This window comes from Dermacentor andersoni, chromosome 7, assembly GCF_023375885.2.
Source record: "Dermacentor andersoni chromosome 7, qqDerAnde1_hic_scaffold, whole genome shotgun sequence".
Taxonomy (NCBI): domain Eukaryota; kingdom Metazoa; phylum Arthropoda; class Arachnida; order Ixodida; family Ixodidae; genus Dermacentor; species Dermacentor andersoni.
The window spans coordinates 145,920,288-145,943,785 of record NC_092820.1 but is presented as its reverse complement, the minus strand read 5'-3'; the positions used below and the strand labels follow the sequence as shown (position 1 = coordinate 145,943,785).

Sequence of the window (23,498 nt, the reverse complement as noted above, 5' to 3'; positions counted from 1 at the left end):
TCATTGTCTGTTGGTTTCATGCAGTTGTTTTTGAGATTGTTTTTTTTTTTGTAAATGTCCTTGTGCCTAATGTGCTTGTGTAAATTCTCGGGTGTGGTTCGCTACATTTCCATGCCAGAAGAAAATTTAAAATAAAAAAAAAATACATTTTTATACAGGGCTACTTGAATCTGAATCCTGGTATTAATGCATAAAGTGCTGCTAAATGTGCTAAAACCGCAGAGCTTGGTATTTAGGAATGAACTCTAGCAAAAATTCAAATACGAAAACTATTAGCCTATTAAGTTATTGACACTTACATCAGTACATCAGTACATCAGTACATCATACTAATAGGACTAGACCAATAGCCTTTGTTATTTGGTTGAGTAGAGCTATTAGTGGTGGCACTAGCAGGTGCATTAGGGCATTGTAGCTGACATGCAGGCACAACCGGGCAACGATAGAGCCTGTACTCATAGCATGCCACAGTGGCATGCATGTACATTGTGTGTAACCTTGTAAAAGACTCATGCACATTCATGTTAGCCTAGTAGGCTACACGGCAAAACTATTACAAAAGCTGTTAGACTAGTACAGATCTCTGCAAGACCAATACAGTGCTAATAAAACTAACAGAACTCATATATTACAGACCTCCATTCAAGATTCTGCTAGGGTAATCATTCCAGTGTCACACATGATGGTAGTTCTTTTTTAAAGCATCAATATGCCTTTTAGTTGGTTTTTCTCTCCTTGTGTTTTATACCCACACGACAGCACCTAGCGTGCCAATGCGAACTTCCAAATATGCTGCATTAGCTCAAAAATACCAACACTGAAACAAATTTCGCTTTGTTTTAAAGTGCGCTGATAGTTTTAACTCGTAATCTCAGTTGCACAATCACTACTCCCACATGCAGGTCCTGGAGCAACGTCTTCTGCAAGAACAAGCACAGGTTGACAACTTGAAATCACGAGCCGCCGAGCTAGCCAAGAGTCACCCGGGCAACGAGCATTCAGAACCAGCCTTCGAAGCTGTCGAGCGGTTCAAGGATGCATGCAAGCGTGCAGAGGTAAGAACTCTCTTGAAAGTTCTAAATAATTTGCTTCTCCAGCAAGTGCTTAAAGACATGAGCAAAACTTAACACGAAGTAAATTGCATGCTTCTTGAAATCTTGCCTTTTTTGTTTTGTCACCGTTGCAACCCTCATTGGTCGGATCAGGCTTGCTGCAAGGCAAATGCTTTTACCAACGCTTTTCAATTGCCCCTTCTGCACCATCCTTTTTATATATTTCTGTTCCGACCACAGCTCTGCTATAACGGTAATTTTTTTTTTACCTTATCACTTGGTTGGGGTCTTTGTGGCTACCTAGTTTTTTTGATCACTCTAGCTGTTGTGGATTCTTTAATCTCTCAATGTGTCCATCAATATGCCAAGCCATAAAACTATAATCAGGTTGCCTTAGCAACGATCAAATAAAATGACTATAAAATGTTGCCGAAAGGAAGGCAGCACATAAATTCAGAGAAACCCCCACCATAGTTGTCTTGAGCCAACTAATGCTGTTCTGGGTGTCGCTTAAGGATTTCCTTGGGTGATCTTCCGTAATTTTCACACCTCCTTCTTATCAGTTGCATTGCTGTAGTGGGCCACTGCTTATCTGTTCAAAATTTCATTCTTCCTTAAAGAACTCAGCCTTCTCTCCCAAGTAATCATTCTTTACCTAGCATGTTATCAATCCCTTTTTTTTCCTCAGATTCACACTGCTATCTTTCTTGCTCTTAATATTGCACCTCTCATTTTTCTTCCCCGTGGCTTGTTGCACTATCTCCTGTTTTTCTTTTTTTTTTCTTTCCCCATGAACTTTTGTTTTTCTGTAAGTGTTTTGGCCTTAAATTCATATCACTTCAATTGCTTGTTATCATCCTTATATTCTGTGCAGAAACTTGTCGAGACCACGGAGAAGGCGTACAGGAGTCACCTCGACTTCAAGAACGCCTGCGACGACTTGGTGTCTTGGTTGCGTCAGCTGAGAGAAAAAGTGCCACCGTTCACCCGCTCGCTGAGTGACAGGCTCAGCCTCGAATCGAGCATATCAGTTCTGGAGGTAAGTGGCCATGAAATCCATATGAAGTTGTGAAAACTTAATGCAGTAGACTTCCGTTGATTCAACTCTGGTTAACTCGATCTTTCAGTTAATTCAAATCTGGATAAAGGTTTTGGCTGGCGCCCATACATTTTTGTGGCCCCAAGCTTTAGTTATTTCGATCCTAAAATTGGCCTTTGCCGGATAATTCGAACTTGACCAGTCAGCACGCACGTGGCTGACCCCTATAGTGACCCCGATAGTGACCCCCTTAGTAACAGCGTCTCTCCCTGCGGTGCTTAGGGAATAGTGAATGCATTAAACACACGTCATCTCTCGTCGAAAACGCCTTTGTTCGGCCCACTCTAGGAAGATTTTCAAGCAATAACTGTAGCTCATGATGTCTTATTAAGGTATTTACTTGATTTTAACGCGCGCCTTTCTTTTATTTTTAAAGAAAATTGGACCGAAACTTGACTGTGTGGTGCAGTCAGGCACGAAACCAAAACTGCCTTCGCAATGGTCGTATGCTTTATTGCATAACACTGGTTTGTTGTAGCAGAGCTGACTTTAAAAAAAACGTGTGGCGGAGTTAAATTTAGAAAACCAGCCACCTCTTCTTTCTGCTCTCCTCTTTCTGAAGTCTGTATGTCTGTTTCTGCACTGAATTTTTTCCGTGAATGCTAACCAACTTCCTCAATTCACTTTTCTCATGATGCTTGCCTGTCATGTTTAATTGTCATGTAGAAGTCCACCTTCACTCCGATTGGGGCTTTGTACAATGTTGTTTCAGTTCAGCCTCTCACGCTTCGCATCATAAAGTCAGCTCTCTTTCAATTTTGCTTGATTGCTTTTATTTTTTGTAGTCATACTCTTTTATTTTTTATATGCAATCCTTTTCTCTTATTCTAAGTAGCTTTGTAAGCATATATTCACTCACTTGAACAAGATAAAAAAAAAGAATAATAAGCAATGCTTTGAACTCGTCTCTGTAGGACCTACTGGCCAAGCGTGCAGAAGGAAACTTGAAGCTCGATGCAGTGGTCGCTGCTGCCGAGACAACAAAGGCTTCTACGTCGGAGCCTGGCATTGCACTTTTGGACAATCAGGTCTCTGCACTTAAGGGCGACCTCACAAGCCTTTTTGATGAGATTTCCACCACAAAGGAAAAGCTGGGTAAGTTGCCATCGCCGATTTTCGCAGAAGTACATAGTTTGCCAAAATACGGTGGTCATTAGCACTTCAGGTACACATAAACATTTATACTGTACTTTATTTGCATTATATTGTACGCATCTGGCTATGCATTTTCTTTTTCTTCTTTTAAACAGCTTGGTCCATGTTTCATGTCGAGCTATCATTTTCTGACAAGAAGTGGAGAAAGTGACAACGAAAGATGCATTTTAGTTAGCACTGACTTGTTTGCGCTTCGTCTATCCATGGAAATGTCTCATGGGTGTGACAGTGCACAGGCAGTCATAGATGAAAACCAAACTGTACACAGTTTATTGGATGAACTTGTGCCCTCTAAACCAAGATACAACACAGTGGCTGTAATAGAAAAAGGACAGTTAGCTCTCACCGACTCCAATGATGGCACTCGCATCTGACTATATTCTTACAGACGCAGGATTACCTCTTTGCAGTGCGTTTGTAGTGACCACATAAATTTCAGAACGTGCTGCAGACACCGGTCTACGTGCCCAACAATCAGATATAGCTGGCCAATCTATCCAGGAAGAAAATGACTACAATGCTCAAAATATACAAGTAAAACATTATTGGGAGCACAGCTTGCGTGACAGCAGAACTCTTAATAGCAGTGACTGTTTAAAACAGAAAAGAAAAGCATGTGGCAATGGAATGCATTGGAAGCTGCTATTTTGGAAAATGGAACTTGACAATACGTTAAGAGTTCCGAAATTGGTTTGCGTCTCTTCTGCTTGCCCCATAGGCACAACATGCTCTCAGCTGCGGGAGTTCCGCGAAGAGTACGAGCACATGAGTGAGTGGCTGCAGCTGATGGAAGACGACATCAAGAACCAGCGAACACTACTGTGGCCCACACTGGAAGAGAAGAAGAAGGCATTTGAAACGGCACAGGTGCGTGTTTCTTGTGTCCTTGTCTTGCTAGTTTAAAGGGATACTAAACAGATGCGCCAAGTTAAGCTGTGCCCGTAAATTACTGTAAACCCTCATTATAACGGAGTCATCAGGAGAAGAGATGAGCTTCATTATAAGCGGCGTTTTGTTAGAAGCAGAGATGCTCTAAAAGACTCATAGTAATGCAGGACTTCCACTCAAACACTGCTGAAGCTCTTACTGTATCCACTGAAACAAAGCCATTATTTATAGTGGCAACTTGACAATGCCGCCATGTCGGAGCAACCTTCGTAGTGCTCTTTGCCTCTGGAAGTTAATGTCAATGAACACAAAGGAGGTCATCGTGTATGCAGCACCAAGTAGTTCTACACCATTTTCCCTCTTTGTATGTCATACTAAGCTGAGTCTGGCATGATCTCTGCTTCAAATTTTTCGGTCTAAAATGCATGTGCTACAGTCGGGGCAGCAATAAACTTCAAAGTATGCAATATTCTGAATAAAATTATTTCTTTGTATGCAGTGGTCACTGTACACATCTACAATAACAAAGTTGTCACTTTTACTATGAATGGAGGCTCGGTAAGCTAGGAAAGACATGGAAACAAAAGACGATGCCACATGATGTTTGCGCACCAGCTCACCGTGGCATCACTGAGTTTGATAGTGTCTACTGAGGTCTTGTTCACTGTTCATTCGTAAAAGAAGGGCTACATTGCATTCTAGAGGAAGCAATAGCTCAACCCGGTAAGTTTGGAGAACTCCTAGACCAGCACTGCCAAATTATACGACGAAATTCTTTCAAATCTGCAACGTCGTCGGCACTGAGGTTCTGGCTCGAAATTCGAGAGAGGACAGTCTGGCCTTCGTTTCCTCTAGTAATGATCAACATTTTTCCATTAAACAAGAGAATATAGTGTTTTGAAAGAATACCAGTGTAAAACAATGCGATGTTGCTTTTTAGTGTCCCCATGTTGACACTATGTGCTTATGCGAGAGGATTGAAGAAAGAGTGATGTTTGTGCAAGATTTTACTTTACAAAAGGGAACTCTGGCACAAATAACAAGTAGTTCGAAGTCAAGTGCCACTTTTTTGCTTCTTCCTGTGTTTCCTCGTGCAAGTCGTTTACCTTACTTCTGCAACATTTACCACATCAAAGGAATCATAACATCTCAAGACTTGAGAAATAATGTAGATTGGGCTTGGATGATAGGCTCTAGCTTCATGCTACCCTCGGGTAGGCGAAAGTTTTTTTCTTTCGTAAAATTTATTCCACCTACTAGTGGATTCCTGTAGAATTGATTTGCCAGCTCGAGTCTTGTGTTTATTAATAAGTGCACACAGGATGCATCTACCAAGCTGTGCAACTGATCTCCTTATGGCTGACGTCTCACGCAGGGTCTTGTGGAAGAGCTCGAGAAAGGTCACGAGACCCTGGACAGGGTGACCTTACTCGCCCAGGGCCTGCTAACATCACACTTGGACACCTACATCCGCAACCAGCTCACGCTGGTCAGCTCGCGATACCAAGTCACTCTCAATTTGGCCAAGGTAAGCGAAAGCTGTCCTCGGCGCTGCTTTGCATGTTTTCTTGGGGGAAACATTGGAAGGGCATTGGGGGCTTTTCTAGGTGATCAATCAATGGTCCCAGAGACTACTATCAATTTGATGTGGAAAAAAAGAAAAATTAATTTGTGTAACTTGTATCAATTGGCACTCTTAGTCTATCTTTGCACTACTATTTTTTTTTTTAGTAGGAGGGCCAATTATAAGTGCATAGTAGTAGTAGCTATGAATGCGACTCTCTGTCTATGGCCTTAGTCTATCTTAATTATTCATAACTGATGATATTCCAAGCTTACTTTTATCATGGGTCTAGCCTTAAAAGCCACATTTAGTTTTAGCCATACAGATTCGTACTGGTGTAATAGTGCATGTTCTTTTGATTACACTTGAGTCAGTGTGGATTGAACTCATTTTAGATTGAGCACTGCTACTAGTAATTTTTTAAGTACATGTGACTTTGACCTTTTTGTGCCCAACCACCTTTTGTGCTTTGATTGCCCCCAAGAAGAGCAGTGCAGGTCGACTTCAGTAAGTATCGCCATGTGCCTTGTGATGAGGGCATCAGCCTCGAATAGCTCAAGCCGAGAATGATGGTGATCTACAGGTTGTGTCACATGCTTTGTTAGGGTCGGAGGAGAGCTTCCCTGCAGCGCTTGAAATGCTTTGCCTTTGCTGCTCCTGCAGGATCTCCTTGGAAGGGCTCGCGACGTCTACAATCAGCACGAGCAGTACCGCACCGCCGCGGTGGCCGCTCGCGAATGGATGGACAGCATGGCCGCTTCCCTGGCCGAGTGTTCAGGCCCAACCACTGCCAAGAGCGATGTGGAGGCGCAGCTTGCCAAAGTGCAGGTATGATGCCAGTGATCTTTCTCTTTTGTCCTTAATTTTTTACGCTGCCATGTCTTGCATGTGATGCAAAACATGACAAGATGATGGCAAAATGGGTAAACTAGACAAGAAAAGGAAATAGGTGGTGCCCGTTACTTTCTTTTTCCATGCCACTCACAAGTTTTGGCAGCTGCCCAATGAAACTACTAGTTAAAGGTTGATCATTGGATTGCATTGTGTCGGAAAATAATATAGAAATCAATGTGGTGCTGGCTTTTGTATTGCAAAAAAATTTCTCATGACTAGTAATAAGAAAGATTGGTACTATATGCAAAAAAGGTATATGCAATGTAAATATGAATATAATTCACTTGACGAGGCCTGAGCTACCCTTTTGCAAAGCAGCCAATGAGTGTATTTTTTAACATATGAAAGGAACATAGTATTTTGCAACATTTCATTATTTATGTGGCATGAATGCACGCACACACACATAAACACACATACACTATATGCACGCATTTATGAACCTTCACAACTGAGCCACAGTACAGATATAGTCAAAATTACACAATACTTACACATATCTTCTATAAACATGGACATAACAAAACTAAGCACAAAATCATAGATACAGTATTAACGAAGTTATGCCACTAACATGATGTTTGTGGCTGGAAACGAGTCTAGAAAATTTGACCTTCACTCCACACCATGCCTATTAATGAGTCACCTTTCCCACGGCCAGAGCGGTCTACTAGTACACATGATTCGGTGCTTTCTTGAGGCGTACCTATATGACATTCCAAACAAATCCTCATTTCAGTTGCCTTTTTTTTTTTTCTCCTGCAGGGTATGGTGAGGAAACAAGACGAAGGCCACGCCCTGGTGCACGCAGCCCTGACGGCCGGCGAGAAGACCCTGCGAGGCACGCACACGTCTGGCAAGGCCCCGCTCAACCAGGAGATGCAGGACCTCCAGAAGCAGTGGGACCGCCTCGTGCTCAAACTTTCCGATGCCAAGGTAAGTCTGCAGCTTAACATGCCTCTCTCCTAGCTGCTGTTTCTGTTGGCGGGAAATAAACTTGACTGTAGTTGGTTCGATGAACAGGCTTGATGTAACAGTAAAGTAATTTTGTTATTGGACATCAGGAACAGCTGCTTGAGCAGTGGAAAAGGCACCATCTCAGATGACAGTGCAGTTTAGTGGCTATAAATAGTTGTTGTGACACCAAGTGTTAGTTTACCTAGCCAACCTACTTTTTTTTTCTTACATTTAAAGTCACTTTGGATTGTTTCCTTTTGATTTCACCTACCAGAAACTAATATTTCCTGCTTAGAATTTACATTGTCACCTCATTTGCTTCAACTCTAAACACCCGTCTCCACTTTGCTAAACATGGGCATGGAGGAGAAAGAAAAAAATGTTGTGCTTAAGCTAAAGCAAATACAACCTTTGCCAAACTTAATCACTCGTCGTTATAATTTATCCCTCGTTCTGGGCAGGTATCTCTGGAGACAGCCCTTCTTCAGTGGACCGACTACAGTTCTTCGGAGCAGCGCCTCCTCCAGTGGATTGCAGACCACGACAATCAGCTGGAAGAAGTCAAGAAGAAACGCCAGAGCACCTCCGTCAAGGAGTCGGTCACGCAACGCAAGGCCAGGCTCAGGAGGGCCAACGTAAGCTCAACTTAGCCTCCTACCCAGTCCATTTCCTTGCCGTTCCCTCTAAATGTTGCCTAGCAAAATCCACACCTGGGCATCAAATCTTTCTTTTACCGTACTTTAAGGTGGCAGGTTGGTATTGTGACAGGGATGACATATAAGGAGAAAATAAAGGACGTACCTACAATACATGCCTAGGTTTGTCAAAACATTATGGCCAAACAGTGACGCATGCAGTGTTCCTCGAAAACTTGTATTCTTTGCTCTACAGGGCACTGCAGCACCGTTGCCGCATTCGTACACAAGTGCCTCCGTAACAATATTAAGGGACCTCTACATCGCAACCCTATTTGCCCTTTAGCAGGGGTGACTAGATTTTGCAACCAACTGATTGGGCGTGACATTGTGCATCATGTGACCCTGTATGGCTCTCTGTGTGACACTGTCACTGTGGTGCATGGTGCTTTAACAGACTGTGTGTGACAGTATCCTCACAGGTAGTCTTAGTTTCTTTTTTCTCTTTCATTCACCTTTCATATCCCTTTTTCCTCCCATATTACAGGGCAGTCAAGCAGAGAGATCCTCTGTGTTCTTTCCTTTCATTTCAGCTCTGTTGCTTTATCTATGTTCACTGTTTAAAGAAGCATTATCTCTGGCACACTATTCAAATAAAAGGAAATGAACTACTATAACTTGGCATAAACAGACCCGATACGAATGATATATATCCCATTTAATAGATCAAGCTAGATTATAGTGACTGCGTGGAGCGTGTATTTTATACGTATATTCTGACTTGCAAATGTCCATTTTGACAAGCTGTCTGAGTTTTTCTAGTTTTTAACATAGTAGCACATTGTAGTTTGGTATTGTTGTTGTACCTTGTTAAGCTGCAAGAACCTCAATCATGTGCCTCAATCATATGTGGCTCTTGTGCTTTTCTTGATATGAAAAAATAAATAAATGAGGACTGACTCAATGTTCTTATGAAAATTGGTCAAAATCAGAAAAGTTTTGAAAAGTTATCTACCAAGTTTTACAACTCATACAATGCTGTCGTCCAAGTCTATCCTACAAGACCTCAGTCAACAGCGTTGCCCCTCAGAGCCAATTATCCACGAATTATTGTATTGCTGACATTCTATAATTACTGTTTTACCCATTAAATAAGGTGACCACATATATAATGCAATGGGGGGAATTTTGGTCTTTCTGAAAAAGGAAAAAAATATATTACGATTTATATGTGTCATCAAGCTGAATACTATTACATGAGGCATGTTCGGAGGCAGGAAATATTGAGAAAAAAGTTCGAGTTATATTTGGGAAAATACGGTAACTGCCAATTACTTACACCTGTCCACCTGTTTATATCATTTCAGAGCCTTGTAAAGGATGTCGAGTCATTCGAGCCCATGGTTGAGTCTCTCGCCATCAAGGCTCAGGAGCTCCAGCAGACCTCGGCAGCCCCCAAGCCCGAGATCTCGGGAAAATACAACAATCTGGCTGGCTCTGTCAAGGTGGGTAATCTATCGTGTTTCATTGTGAGCACTGTGTGCTCGTACGTCTTCTATCTGCCACTTGTCAGCTAATAGGTTACATAAGTGAATGTGACACAAGTTTTATTTTCAGCAGACAACAGAAAACAGAAGGGGTGCTATCTGTCTTGTGCAGTCTCCCAACACAACATCACCTCCCCCTCGAAAAGGAAAAAAAAAAAAAGCATGTCACATATACAGTTTGTGCAACTCACATGGCATCTTCGCTGCTAGTAGCTACTCAGAGATGAACAGTTAACAGCAAACTTTTGGGAAGCAGAAGAGCAACTTTTTCGTTTGATCATTTTGCTAAGCTGGTGATGACAAGGATCTAGGGCAGAAGTGGTTAAATAGAGTGAATATTAGCAGCTTGCAGTAATTCTTTCAATGAGTACTTGTATGTACTGTCTCTTTCTGTCTCTTTAAGCCTTTGGCTATAGTTGCTTGGCATGTCAACAAGTAACGTCTTCATCCTAGTAATTAGTCTTTTTATTCTTGTGAACTTAATTTTCAGCACGAATGACGTACTTAATAGATTAGTGGCTTGTCTTTCAACTACTAACATTCAAAAATCTTGCTCTGTGAACGTCCAGGAATTTCTGCGGCAGCAGAAGTCTGTCATGGGCCATCTGCAAGAGTTCATGGACGCCTGTGCTAACCTCAGTACCTGGCTGGAACAGGCGCAGGAAAAACTGAACAAGTGTGCGGAGCCTTCGGGTGACCGCAATGAGCTGAGAAGCAAACATGGCACACTGAAGGTAGCCCCGCATGCTTTCGTGTGATATTTTCCCTAATTATTTTCAATATGTGTCAATTTCATGAATGAATCCAGTCTGCAGGTACCAGTAGGGGCGCTGGTACCTGTAATGGTGCTAGTGCTGGTACTGTGCTGTATTGGTATTTCAAGCTCAGATAAATAAGGATAAGTATTACTGCACATAGACCTCAAGATTAGGTTTGTTCATTAAGTTGCCTCATATTTTACTAATATACTATGTTTCCAATGCAGGTTGAAGCCCATTATCTCAGACATGCGTGTAAGGATTTTAGTTAATTCAAACTTTGTGGGCGTACCAAGTGTAAAAGAATGCAGCCAAAAACAGCCAGTAGGGGACATTTATTGTGTGTGAGCGGTTAAAATGTGCCCGTGTTTGATACTTCAACTGATATGTGTGTTGATAAATGCCACTATGTGATGGTGCTGCTTACCCGATCACCTCAAACGTAACCCGATCAACATACATACCTATTTGTGTGCTGTTCTGGTCATACGCAAAGTTTGTAGTGGTCATTGAAATCCTTGAATGCGAAACTGCGGTTTTCAAGGTCTTGAAAGCTCTCAAGTATGACTGAGTGTTTAAAACTCTTGTTCTTGAATTTTGCTTTTGGCTAATATTAGTGGATTTTCTTGTGTATCTGACCACCAGGTTTATGTGAGCGGCGAGTCCAGACAACCTGACCCGATTTGTATCTTGTGGGGTAGGGAGCCATATAATGTTTATGGTGACTGGGTGGTTGTTTATGCGGAAAAGGCTTAGCAAGCAGTTTTTCATACTGCGCATAAAGAAAAAAATATATAAATATTTGCTCGTTTGAGGCAGTGTTTTGCTGTCCAGCCGTCACGCATCATGATGCTTTAATGCTCAAAAATGCTTTGTGAGGGCCTTAAATGTTCTTGAAAAGGCTTGAATTTTTTCTGGAAAGGCTGCTACAGACCCTGCGTATGTGTGTTTGAACACAAGAAGGTGTGTGTATTCATTTGTATAATAAGCTGCTGTTCTGTTTCTTATCCCCTTTTCTTTTGTGACTTCGAATAATTGAAGCTTCTGAAAATTTAAGAAAAGAGCATGGTCCCTAGGGGTTCGAATTAGTGCAAGTTGTATGCATTTCCTTTTTTATGCATTGCGAGGGGCAAAGTCATCCTGTTGGCATCGCGTGATGTCTTTGTGGATGGACGTTCGACAATGTCGCTTTCGAATGCAACAGGTGCTGGAGGCCGAGCAGGAGGAAGGGCAGAAACGGCTGCAGCTGATGCTCGCCCTGGCAGAGACGGCGCGTGGCTTCATGGAGGACGAAGCAGAACAGCAGCACGTCGACCAGGAGGCTGGCCAGCTGGTCAAGGCCGTGGAGGAATTCGAAGAACGCATGGCACAGGTACTGGTACTTTGATTTCAATTTCGAGTTTCGTTCTTGTTAATCTGAACTTGTAGATGTCAAAGAAGAGACAAATACAGACGGAGTCCTCATAATCAAGAGACAGTGCAACACCTTCTGTTTATACTTGCATTAATAAAGAAAGAAGAACTATGTATACGATAAGCAGCGTTACCAGCTCCTTTTGAAGTTTCTTTAATATTACAATCTATGCAGTGAGTGGTGATGTTTAGCAAGTAAAGCTGGATGACACGAGTTGCTTGATGTAGTAGGTATTCTCATTGTGTTCGGGGTGAACTTGCTGGAGTGGTAGCATTGTACCTCTGCTCCTTATAATTGCCTTGATCTGTCTTGGCAGTGTTAGACCTGCTCATTCTGCAATTAACTCTGCGGCTTGCTTATCCTCGCACTTCAAAAGGAGACAATCAGGCGGAGCAATTGTCAGCATGCTTCTGCGAAGTTACGTTAGGTTAGGATGGTGTCCATAGCTAGCGCCGTCCCGTGACTCTTCAAGGCTCCTACATGACTGCTGACACTTCTGGGTCGTCGTTGCTCGATGCAGGTCAAATCTGCGCTTGATGTGGGCCTGGTCAAGTGGGACGAGTACGAGGAACAGTTCCGCCGTTGCCAGGACTGGCTGAATCAGCATGAGCCACAGGTTCGCTCGTTCCAGCAACTGCAGCCTGACCTCGAGTCCAAGCGGGTCAAACTGGAAGAGTTCCAGGCAAGTCACCAACACATTTGCCGGTCATAAATGACGGTCACTGAAATTAAGGAGTTTTCGAAATAGCACGTCCCAGCGTCTTCGCGTACCCAAAGCCCAACGCCTTGCTTGCATTCTCTTGTGCTTCTTTTGCACTCTTTTGTATGTGCGGTGGTGTGTATCCCATAACTTTGACCTAAAACTCCCTATTGTTTTGCCAGTTCTGTGTGAGTGCAGCTTGATTTGAGTCATGAAATATGTTCGAGTGATGTGGCGAAACAGTGTGATAAGAAAAAAAAAAAACACAATTGATGTTTTACATCATATATTGTGACAGGTATGATGCGTACATGTTTGTCCAGCTTTTGGTTATGCTTCGGTAGTTTTGAACTACAGCCTGAGCTTCATTTGTGGCTCCAAGATGAGTGATCACGTAGACATAAGGGACTTCTATAATATGAAAATGGTGTCAGGGTATTTTTCACTCGCACCCATTGAAGAATTTACTCATTGTTCACTTACTCAAGGGCGCCTGCTTACCAGCTTATCACCGAGTCATTTGGCGAGCAATACAAGTTTACCATTGGTGTCAAAAGTTTATGGGGCACAAGACATGATAAAAAGCTGAATTTTTTCATAGCCAGAGAGTGCGCAGCATGGGGCAGAATTCGTCTGTACTACTGTATGCAAACGACATGGCGTTACATGATTTTACTGGCTGCTGATGCAAAATGTTCATTAATTCAGCAAAATTCAGCAAACCACTAACATGGTTCCTTATAAGAAACCATGTTACATAGATTAGGTTTTTCTGAGCTCAAATTTCCCAGTTGCGCCCACAAAACGTACAAGGCTTACTGGAACTTGAATTGTGTATATTTATTTGTGCCTAGATAAAGCATTCCATTTTATTCTAATACATGCCTTGTAAACTTTTCACATAGATTGTACGTTATTCGGCTAGCACAACAAAAAGATGTACTGGCATTCATATTATATGATAATGTTGCGAGTTTTAGAACAAATAGAAAATTTTCTCACTTCCCACAGGGCTGGCATGTAATTCTACATCGAACTTACGACCGAGAAATAGAAGCTTCCTTCTTTGACAGAGAGGCATAGGTCTCTTAAATTTGCTTCGTTTCAGCTGAGCGTCGCCGACCTTTGCCGCTTATGCAGGTACTGCTGCAGACCGTGTTCGAGTGGCAGTCCGAGTTCGACACGCTCAACCTGAAGGCGCAGCTGCTGCTGGAGACGTACTCGGACTCGAGCATCTGCAACCAGTTCACGCAGCTGTCGGCGCGCTACACAAGCCTGCTGTCGCTGGCCAAGGAGGTGCTGCATGCACTCGAGCAACACTACCAGGAGCACCAGCAGCAGCAGTGCATGTACGGCGAGGTGTCCGAGCTGCTCGACAGCACCCAGGAGCGGCTGCGCGAGCTGCAGAAGCCCTCGGCCACTATGGACGACGCCGAGTCCCGTCTCAGGAGCCTCGACCTGCTCTGGGCGACGTTGCAGCAGGGCCGAAACAAGGTCTGGCCTTGTTTTTCCTATGCCTTCTTTCTCTGCATATCATATTGACCACAAATAAAGACAGGGACAGCAAAAGGGAACACAAAGACAACACAGGTTCCCTCCTGCTGTCCCCGGCTTTATTTGCGGTCAATATGATATGCAGTAAACGCCAACTAGGTCAAACTGAAGTCCTTCTGAAGCTTTCTTTCTCGTTTCGTTGAAGTGTTGTTTCATTGGTGACCTGCTGCTCGACAGCTGCGATCCGATGGAGGAGGCTGAATGCAAAAAATGCTTGTGTATCTCACTTTGGGTGCATGTTAAAGATCTCCAGGTGGTCAACATTAATCCAGAGCTCTCCGCTATGGCGTCCCTCCTAATGCACTGTGAAGTTTCCGGTTGTCGAACCCCATGATTTAACTTAATTGTTAACTGTTCTCTGGATGGTGCATGTTAAGGAATCTCAGGCGGTCATAGTTGATCTGGAGTTCCCCGTCACTACAGCTGCCCATAGCTCCAGCATTACTTTGTGACGTCAAACCCCAACGGTCATTCTTATGGATGTTTGTGACCACTAGCAGCACAATGCTTTTCACACTCCTGAAGCTGTACATATAAGTAAAGCTCAAGGGGAGAGCGGTGAAACAAACAAACAAAAAAGACAGACTCGGACTCTTTCTCGTCTTGAGTCACTTACAGGAATATGCAGTTAACTTGAAGAAGGTGTTTTTGTTTGCTTCACTTCTCACACTGTCTCCTGCGTGGCCTTCCGTCTTCACTCTGGCGTTTGTGGAATGTTCCACCTCGTTGCGGCAATTATCTCATAGCTTTTGTACCATCTTTGGCACTTAATTACTTCAATTAGGATTGTCTAATGTCTGAAAAAATTGGCAGTTAATATATTCAAGTCTTTCAATCTCTCCAATCAAAATTTTGTCTCTTCCCATTTTCCCATGATGACCACTGAAAGTTTTCGAAAGAATGACATAACGTTATTGTTTTACTTACAGACAAGGCAAGTTTTCTAGAAATTAACTGCTGATATCAGTAAAAACCATTGTAAGTACAGAGCACAGAATGAAAAGCAAAGAGTGAATGGCCATAAATAGATTAAATGTCAATTAGTCACCTGCAGCAGCAGTAAGGAAATGCAAGAGGGTCGCCTAGGCCTCAAAGCAGGGGTAAATGAACAATGAATACAGTGGGGAATGTAAGACATGTTAATGAAATGTGACTATTTATAAGCAGGTGTAAGAAGTCAAGAAAAAAGATGCTAGATTTATAAATTATTTCATGCAAATCCTCATTGTCTATTTTGTTGTTTGTAGTAAGTGAGTGAGTGAGTGAGTCTTCTGGGTCAATCAAATGTGCACTGGATTAAAACGGAATCGATGTGACGCAGGACGAGAGAGTAAAGAGCACAGGACAGAGCACTCTGTCCTGTGCTCTTTATTCGCTTGTACTGTATCGCACTGTTTCGGTTTTATTCCAATGATCAACCAACCAGCCCCTCTGAACACACTCTAAGAAATATGTATATTAAGAGAAAATCAGTTTCACTTAAATGTTATGGTTGAAACCTGCTAATTTTCCCACTTCTTGAATCTTCATTAAAATACGAAATATTTTGAGCATTGTTTAGTGTTTGGAACACCTGTTGGTCTGAAACATGACAAATAAACATTGAACTTGCTTAGAAATTCAGGGTAGGAAAAATACTTAAGACTGTCATGACTATTTTTTACTTAAGACACACTTGCCTGTTTGATCAAGGTCTGTCGCCATGTCTGTTTGACTGAGGTAGATGTGAATGTTTGTTTTGGTGGTGGTTTGAAGGGTTAAAAATAAAAGGAAAGAAAAACCTAATATAGAATGTAGTAGCTTGCTCATGGTCAGTTTTATAGGGTCAGTAAGAATCTTTAAATCTTTTTACTTCAATATCCCAACACACTTTCTTTTAGGTGTCTTACATGATGGAGCTTACAGACAAGGTGATTGAAACAACATCTGCTGAAGGCGTCAAAACAATCCGCGAAAGTGCCGACAACACGTCTGCTGAGTTTGAGCGCCTGCTCCAGGAAGTCTCCGCCGTGCGCTCCGCGCTCTCCGAGCAGTTGTCAGCCCTCGGAGAGCTTGCCCAGGAGCTTCAGCAGTTTGAGTCATGGCTTAGCGAAGCCCGGGCACAACTTGCCGAAGCCAAATCCGGTGCAGAACAGGCCTCTGGTGCAGTGGAAAAGAAGACGCGTCTCGACAAGATCAAGGCTATCGCAGCCGACGCCGCCTCCAAGTCTGGCACGGCGGCGAGCCTGGAGAAGCGACTCCAGGAAACAAAGCAGCTGAACACGCCGGAACGTAAGAAGATGATCGCAGACTTCTCCGAACTCCAGAAGGAAGCCGAAGAGCTGGCCGCCCGCCTGGAAAAGGAGGTGGAAGCGCTGGAGCGGCAGCGATCCATCCACGCCCAGGCCGTTCAGTGGCTGAAGGAGGCCAAGCTGAAGCTGCAGAAGTGTTCTGATGCAACGGGCAGCCAGGCCGTGGTCCGCGAGAAGGCAACCCAGCTTTCGAAACTCCGAGAAAGCCTGCCGACCGGAGTTGCTCTCGTGAAGGACGTAGCGCAGTGCACGGAGGAGGTGTCCCCGTGCCTGAACCAGTCCGGCAAAGAACGGCTCCAGGAGAACCTTCAGGAGCTACGCCAGGACTTGGAACAGCTCGAGCACGGCGTCGAGGATGCTCAGGACTCCCTCGACGAGTGCCTGCAGTGCTGGGAGCACTTTGGAGAGCTGTATGGTACAATGTCCCAGTGGCTGTCACAGTTTGAAGGAAATGCCAAGCCTGCCCTGGCATCTACTGCAGTTGATGCCGACCACCTGAAGCAGCTAAAGGTAAGCTATGTGTACCTGCATTACTTGTCTGAATCTGGCTGTATGTTCGGTAGCTCTAGCCGTGGCTGCAAGCTGCAACTAGCAGCTATAGATTATCAAAATAGATTTGAATTGTTGATCTGAATTTATTGTATGTTTTGTAGCATCAGACAAGGTCACAAGTTATATGACTTTTAATAGGTCTGCAGCTTTCTTATTTGGTGTTCGTGTGTAGGTTCAGCGCGCGTGCGTGGGTATTACCTACCTCGGTGCCTGTTCACCATACAGATTTACGACCTGCTTTTCTATTTTCACTACCTCTTGCTTGTATCCGTATATCTGTCGGCACATTCACAAGTGAGAGCTTGTCGTGTTTACGTTGGAAGCGAAAATGGTGCACATTAAATATTTAATATGTAGCTTCGCATTCTGGTTAATGTGCAAATTTTAGGAGCACTGTGTTTACAAGTTCAAACAACTTGCCATCTTCTTTCAAAGCTTCATCTTGGAAGGAACAAATTGTGACGATGCATGTGTCTTCCATATAATGGGATGTTCGCATGACACGTCACATAGCATGTCACATGTGTGTAATAATGTTTTGTCGGCAATGCAGGCTCTTCTGGAAGAAGCTTCTTTCCACAAGCCCGACATGGAGGAGATGAACGAGGAGTGTGAACGGCTTCTTCTGCTCAGCGCGCAGACACCAGTTCGAGACCAGGCTGTCAAGTTGTCCACGCTCTACACTTCCCTCGTGGCGGCTCTCCAGGTTAGTGCGATTTCCAGATTTTTGAAAAAAGCCATCAATTTTGTCCCTTGCTTGCATGGTTATTGGTTGTTCACCCTACTTCCTGTCAGGATTTGCCACTGACACAATGACTGTATCATCAGTGCAATCATAAATCTTGTCGCTGACCATAAGAATGACAAAAATGGATGTTTCAGTGTCGTTACAATCATTTTGTGTTTCCGCATGCCTTGATTGTTACCTAGTCGGATGAAATTTCGTCAGAACCCACGACTACATTAACCGGTTTTGTCAGTTGTGTTCAACACTACGACTCGAGGGAGGATGTAAACGCCGTCACACTTTTCAAAACAACTCATCCTTGTTGGTCTCTTTCTCATTTTGGCTTGGATCACTGCTGTCTTTTGTGTGAGTTTCGTTTGTCTTACAATGGGCTATAGTTAGCAGAAAAGGTTACTGCATGTTTGTAAGCATTGTATTAGTTATCAGACATAGGATTCAGTTTAGGTATTTGTTGTTGTTGGCAATTATATTATACGGGTGCTTGCAGCACTTATGCAGATTGCTGAATGTAGCTGTGCCTTAGCTAAGGCAAAAACTATTGTTGGGAACTCAGTATTACCGAATATTTTCCACGCTTACAAAAATGAAGAAAAAGGGGGCAGCACAGTTCCTGAGACAGGAAAAGGACCTGTCCTGTTGCTGTAATGTCCTTTTAAATGCATCTTTTCAGAAGGATAAGACACTGAAGTAAGAACAATGGCATCAGCATGTCCTTTTCATTGATGACCTCTTAACTTTTTCAAAAACGTTTTTCTACTGCCTAGGAGAATGTCACCAAGCTTCAGAGAACCCTGGGCAGCCAGGAGGAGTTCGACAAGGCCAAGCAGAAGTTTGTCCAGTGGCTGGAAGCCGCACAGAGAAAACTCAACGCTGCCAAAGAGCCCGGCACGGACTTGGCCACCGTGCAGAAGCACCTCGCAGAACTCAAGGTGTGACAGTGTTAATGAATTTGGGCTTCACGTTTGGCTGACATCACAATCTTTGCAATGCGCTCTTTGCAATGAGCTAGCATCAACCCCTGATCATAGCTCTGTGCAATAGCTTGAGGTGTTATTGAAGCATGCGGGTGAATGCACAATGGTTTCATCAGGACAGCAGATGATTTGTTAAAAATTCATATCTGTGAAGTGCTCACCATATACAGTGCAGCAGCAGAAATGATATTGTAAATAATAAATATAAAGAATAAATATGTATATAGTATTGGGTGAACTTTGGCCCCAAACACCAAAGTGTTAATTAAGCAGTAACGATCTGGCAAGCACAGCAACTGTTGGTGAATCAAGACTGAAGCGGTTCTCGGCCAACTGCTATCTGTACATGTTCCAGAAATTACATGATGCATATATACGATGCAGAAACTACACGATACAGAAACTACATGATGCAGAAACCCCATGTACAGCTCAGTAATCGTTCAGGAAGGAGCTGGAGGTGTTAAGTAGAAGGCACCCTCAGATAGCATTATAACAGCGCAGGTCTGAGAACACAGCAGGCCTGTCGATGCGCACAGGTAATGTGACAACTCGCACTTCAAAACATAAAACAACATCACTGCATCTCAGCAGCAATAAGAAACAAAACAAACACCACTCGTTTATACAGTAATTGAGATAATTGAAACAGCATAGCACCGTCTTCGATTCTGTTGTGTGATCAGGTCTCATGGCTTCCTTGCCCTGCTGTTGAGCCGAATTTGTTCATTTGTTCGTTTTCACACTTGTGTTCTCACGTCTCGTTTCAGGAACTTCATCAGAGCCTTTCTGAAGGAAAGCACCTGTTTGATGTTGTAACTGAGGCTGCCAGCAAGATGCAAGGCGGCCTCTCTGATGTTAGCCAGGGTCCTATTCGCTCTCAGGTAATCCTCAGCTTTTGTAACTTGCTTGCTTGCATGTATCGATAGATAATGCATTATTATATTTGTCTGTCAAGCTTAAAAGGAGTGCACACAAGCAAGGCAAAGATGAAAGATGGTCAGCCTTTCAACAATCTCATGAGTTGGTATTGAAAATTTCAGCAAAGGCTTGAAGTAATTATTGGAAACAGATATGTCTGTTTGGCAGATTCCCTTAGCCAAGCATCAGTTACTGAATATTCGTCCCAAAAATCTGCAAAGAAATGCATCGGCGTTCCCCTAACTTTGATTCTACGTTGCTTGGGCAAGGCTTTGTGGAGAAATGATTTGTGGAAAGCAAGTTTGCGGACAGATAATGGTGCTATTTTTGGATGCCTATTAAGTGGACAAGCCTTAACCACTGAGTGGTTTCAATTTTGTGATTGCAACATGTCATCATCATCATCATCATCATTTACTCTTAAATACTCTATTACATAAGGGCAATAACTAATTTCAAAATTTAATCAGGGATTTGGAAAGGCTGGCATCAAAAACATGGACACAAGAGAAACAGACAACGCCAATAGCAACTATCAACTTTCTTTTTAACTCCTGTGTACGCATTTATTTCATGCACCTTTTCAAATTATGTATTGTTACCTACTTAATCAGCTTTCTGTCCTTTTTAATCAGTGAATTTCAGCCAGTTAATACATCACTCAGTGATTAAGTACAATTTCTTATGTCTACTGGCGTGAGATATTGTGTTATGAAAAATAGTTCGGTGATTTAATGGCGAATATGAGAGAAGTGTATTAGCATTTCTCTTTGAGGTCTTGGATCTATGATTTAAACCGGGTTCATTGCATTGCAAGGTGTTATTCAGAAGGTCACTCGACACTCATCCTGTCTCTTCGAGGAGCGAAGTGCAACTCACTATGGTCCGGAGCAGACCACCGTTAGTTGCACTACATATACAAACACATATACACACTCTTCTATGCTCTTCCATCCCCTCTCTACCTCCACCACATGACCGGCGTCCCACTCTTCACACACATACGCTTCGTTCCTGGTTATGCTAGCAGCTTGACACTTTATCTGGCCTTATCAACCAGCCACGATAGGAGGATTTTCTGGCGGCAGCAATCTCGCAGACTTTGAGAATGTCCTTGGAGGTCTCTTTGAAGACTTACGAATCTTTGTACGAGAACCTCCAACTCGGAAAATTGAGTTACAGGATGCCAAACTGTTGCGATCATCTCTTCCCAGGTGGATAGTCTACGTGACCAACTAACCACGCTCGAGCAACTGACGAGCGAGGCGACCGGCCGGCTGGCATCGCTTCAGTCCCGCTGGCAAGAGCTGATGCAGGGCGCCGACACCCTGAAGGTGTCGCTCCAGGAAGTCGAAGAGTCACTGAAGGAGCGACCCGTGTCGGGCGGAGACCTTGTCCAAATCCGCTGCCTTGTTGAGCAGTACAAGGTGTTTATACACTTGTTCATATACGTGCTTATCTGTGTCGTTATCTACACCTGGGACTTCCCGCAAACGGAGTGCAAGTGGCCCTGACACAGCCCCACGTCTGAACAGACCGACTGGAACAATTTGTTTTAACTGCCTAGCCTCAGGTTCATTCATTTTATGCACACAGTTGCGTAGAATGTGTGTTCAGTCTACATACTGAATTACGTTATCAGAGGTTATCTAGTTAGTTTACATACCTTTGATGTTTAGTATAATGTCCACATTAACATGCACGGTTGCACACAGTAGCATCAGTTTGCAGTAAAGCTTTACCACTGTAAGAATTTTAAATCTGTGAACTTATTTTATACGTCTGTGTGCTCATTATGTGCAGCACTATGGACAGTTCTTGCAGGTGGTTTGCAGATTAGCCCTGCATAATCTTTGTGTTTTGCAATATGCACTGTCAAAGCAAGTGCCTGTACAGCTGTTGACGGCTGATGTAGATTGTGTGTCCAGACTTCCACATGATTTGCCTAAGAATTGTGAGGCAGTCAAAGCTATCTGCCTCATTTTCTTAATTGGATAACTTACAATATATGGTGGCTGGTATTAAAGTTGAGACACAATCAACTAAGCATGGTGCAACAGTTTGTTGCAGGTTCTACACAATGGAATATTGAAGGACCAGGACTGTTGTTACAGTTGTTGCAGGTTTTGTACAACAAGATTTTTAAGGACCAGGATTGTTGTTATTACATTTTTATTTTGTTGCCATTGCCAGTTGTTGCCTTTTAAGCCCTAGAAACAACATAAGCAAAGGAAGAAAAGTACTCACTTAGGCTTGAAGATTTGTATTGTGCCTTACAAAATAATCTTATAGACCTCTAACACTTAGGTTCAGTACCTAATGTAGTTAGCCTGTGCCCATCATTCACTGTTCATTCTGCTTTAGCGACAATAATTATTTCATCATTCTTACTGATTTTATACACCTATTTTCTGCACTTATCTGTAGATAGCTATTATTACTGCCATGTATATTAATCTCTACCGCATCTTACTTCCTCCAAATGTAAACCAGAAACTGCTTTTGTATATATATTTTTTAATGTACATTCTGTTCGGTTAGCAGTTGAAATTCACCGTTTAGGTTTGTGTTGCATATATTGTGTATATTTATTTCACACTTTGTTTATCAGCTTGTACCGCATTTACCTCACTGTTCTCCCCTCTGCCCTCTTGTGTCTTCCAATAAGGTCTCATCACTTATCTTCGCAGAGTGAAAAAAAAACTACCTGTAAGGACTCTGTAAGCAATAAACTGAGTCACTACATCGCTCGAATCCTTAGTAGTCATGGTTTCCTCATGCATGAGCCTTAGGTTTAGCTAACTTAGTTGCACGTTAACTAATTGCTCAGCATTTTAGCACACTGCAAGGTACAGGAAAGGTAAGGGCTTAACACGGTGCTCTGGCGTGCGTCAAGAAATGGGTTCGCTTTCGTCATAGTGCATGCATTTCGTTGCACTTTAGTACCCAGTTAGTTGGGCTAGTTAACGAAGATCACTGGACTAAAGCTGGACTTCCATAATCTCTGTCCACCGCCAGCACACAGCCCGAAACCTGGATGACTACAAGCAGAAGCTGAAGGAGCTTCGAGTCGAAGCGTCCGAATTGGCCGAGAAGACGGACGGCGGGGATGTGCTCCCCGTGCTGCAAGAAATGGCGAAACAATTGGAGTCACTTCAAAAGAAGTGTCAGGTACTTTTCATTTTATCTTTTTCTTTTTCTTCCTTTTTCACTAAGCCGAGTTCTTTTGTTTGGAAGTAGGTGTTTCACTACTTACATTCCACTTCTATAAATGCGAAGCTGGAAGAATCGGCATGCGTTTTGTCTGAAGCTTATTCTCGGTATGCGCAATCTTTTCGCACTTGTAAAAACTCGACTGCAGGAAAGAGAAAGAGGACTTGTACAAGAAAGCAATGTTTGCAAGCATTCTTTTTTATTTCCTGGCCCCAGTATCTTTGTTGCCAGCTAGTGTAACTAGTAGTGATGATTTTAACTGACAGCAATACTGGTAAATCCTTTTTCCATAGTGTCGAGAAGGTCAGCTCGTATCAGCGCAGTACTAGGTTGTTGATGAACACTTTCGCAGAAGAACATTAATAGGTGTGTACCAGTCGCACGACACCAATGATGGTTATATGTAATGATCATTCAAACAGGTTTTGATTTTGTCATGAAGTTATGTGCTTACCTGCTGTGATTGATAAGTAGCTATGGTGCCGTGCTGCTAGCATGAGGTCACGGGTTCAATTCCTAGTCTTCATGGCCACGCTCAAGTAGGAATGAAATCCAAAAGCACCCACGTGCATTTTTTTGGGT

The 23,498-nt window shown here is 43.0% G+C and overlaps 1 protein-coding gene across 1 annotated transcript in view; it reads left to right on the top strand.

Annotated features, from left to right (window-relative positions):
* Positions 1 to 23,498, top strand: part of LOC126534488 (uncharacterized) — a 369,598-nt gene that overhangs the window by 190,724 nt on the left and 155,376 nt on the right. Inside the window, exons 77-95 of the mRNA XM_072289535.1 lie at positions 903 to 1,055; positions 1,927 to 2,091; positions 3,066 to 3,246; positions 4,025 to 4,173; positions 5,570 to 5,722; positions 6,422 to 6,586; positions 7,418 to 7,588; positions 8,071 to 8,244; positions 9,612 to 9,749; positions 10,361 to 10,525; positions 11,754 to 11,921; positions 12,484 to 12,645; positions 13,804 to 14,157; positions 16,098 to 17,018; positions 17,614 to 17,766; positions 18,573 to 18,737; positions 19,553 to 19,666; positions 20,918 to 21,130; positions 22,722 to 22,874. Of these exons, the coding sequence (XP_072145636.1) occupies positions 903 to 1,055; positions 1,927 to 2,091; positions 3,066 to 3,246; positions 4,025 to 4,173; positions 5,570 to 5,722; positions 6,422 to 6,586; positions 7,418 to 7,588; positions 8,071 to 8,244; positions 9,612 to 9,749; positions 10,361 to 10,525; positions 11,754 to 11,921; positions 12,484 to 12,645; positions 13,804 to 14,157; positions 16,098 to 17,018; positions 17,614 to 17,766; positions 18,573 to 18,737; positions 19,553 to 19,666; positions 20,918 to 21,130; positions 22,722 to 22,874 (4,017 nt within the window). The remainder of the gene's footprint in view (positions 1 to 902; positions 1,056 to 1,926; positions 2,092 to 3,065; positions 3,247 to 4,024; positions 4,174 to 5,569; positions 5,723 to 6,421; positions 6,587 to 7,417; positions 7,589 to 8,070; positions 8,245 to 9,611; positions 9,750 to 10,360; positions 10,526 to 11,753; positions 11,922 to 12,483; positions 12,646 to 13,803; positions 14,158 to 16,097; positions 17,019 to 17,613; positions 17,767 to 18,572; positions 18,738 to 19,552; positions 19,667 to 20,917; positions 21,131 to 22,721; positions 22,875 to 23,498) is intronic.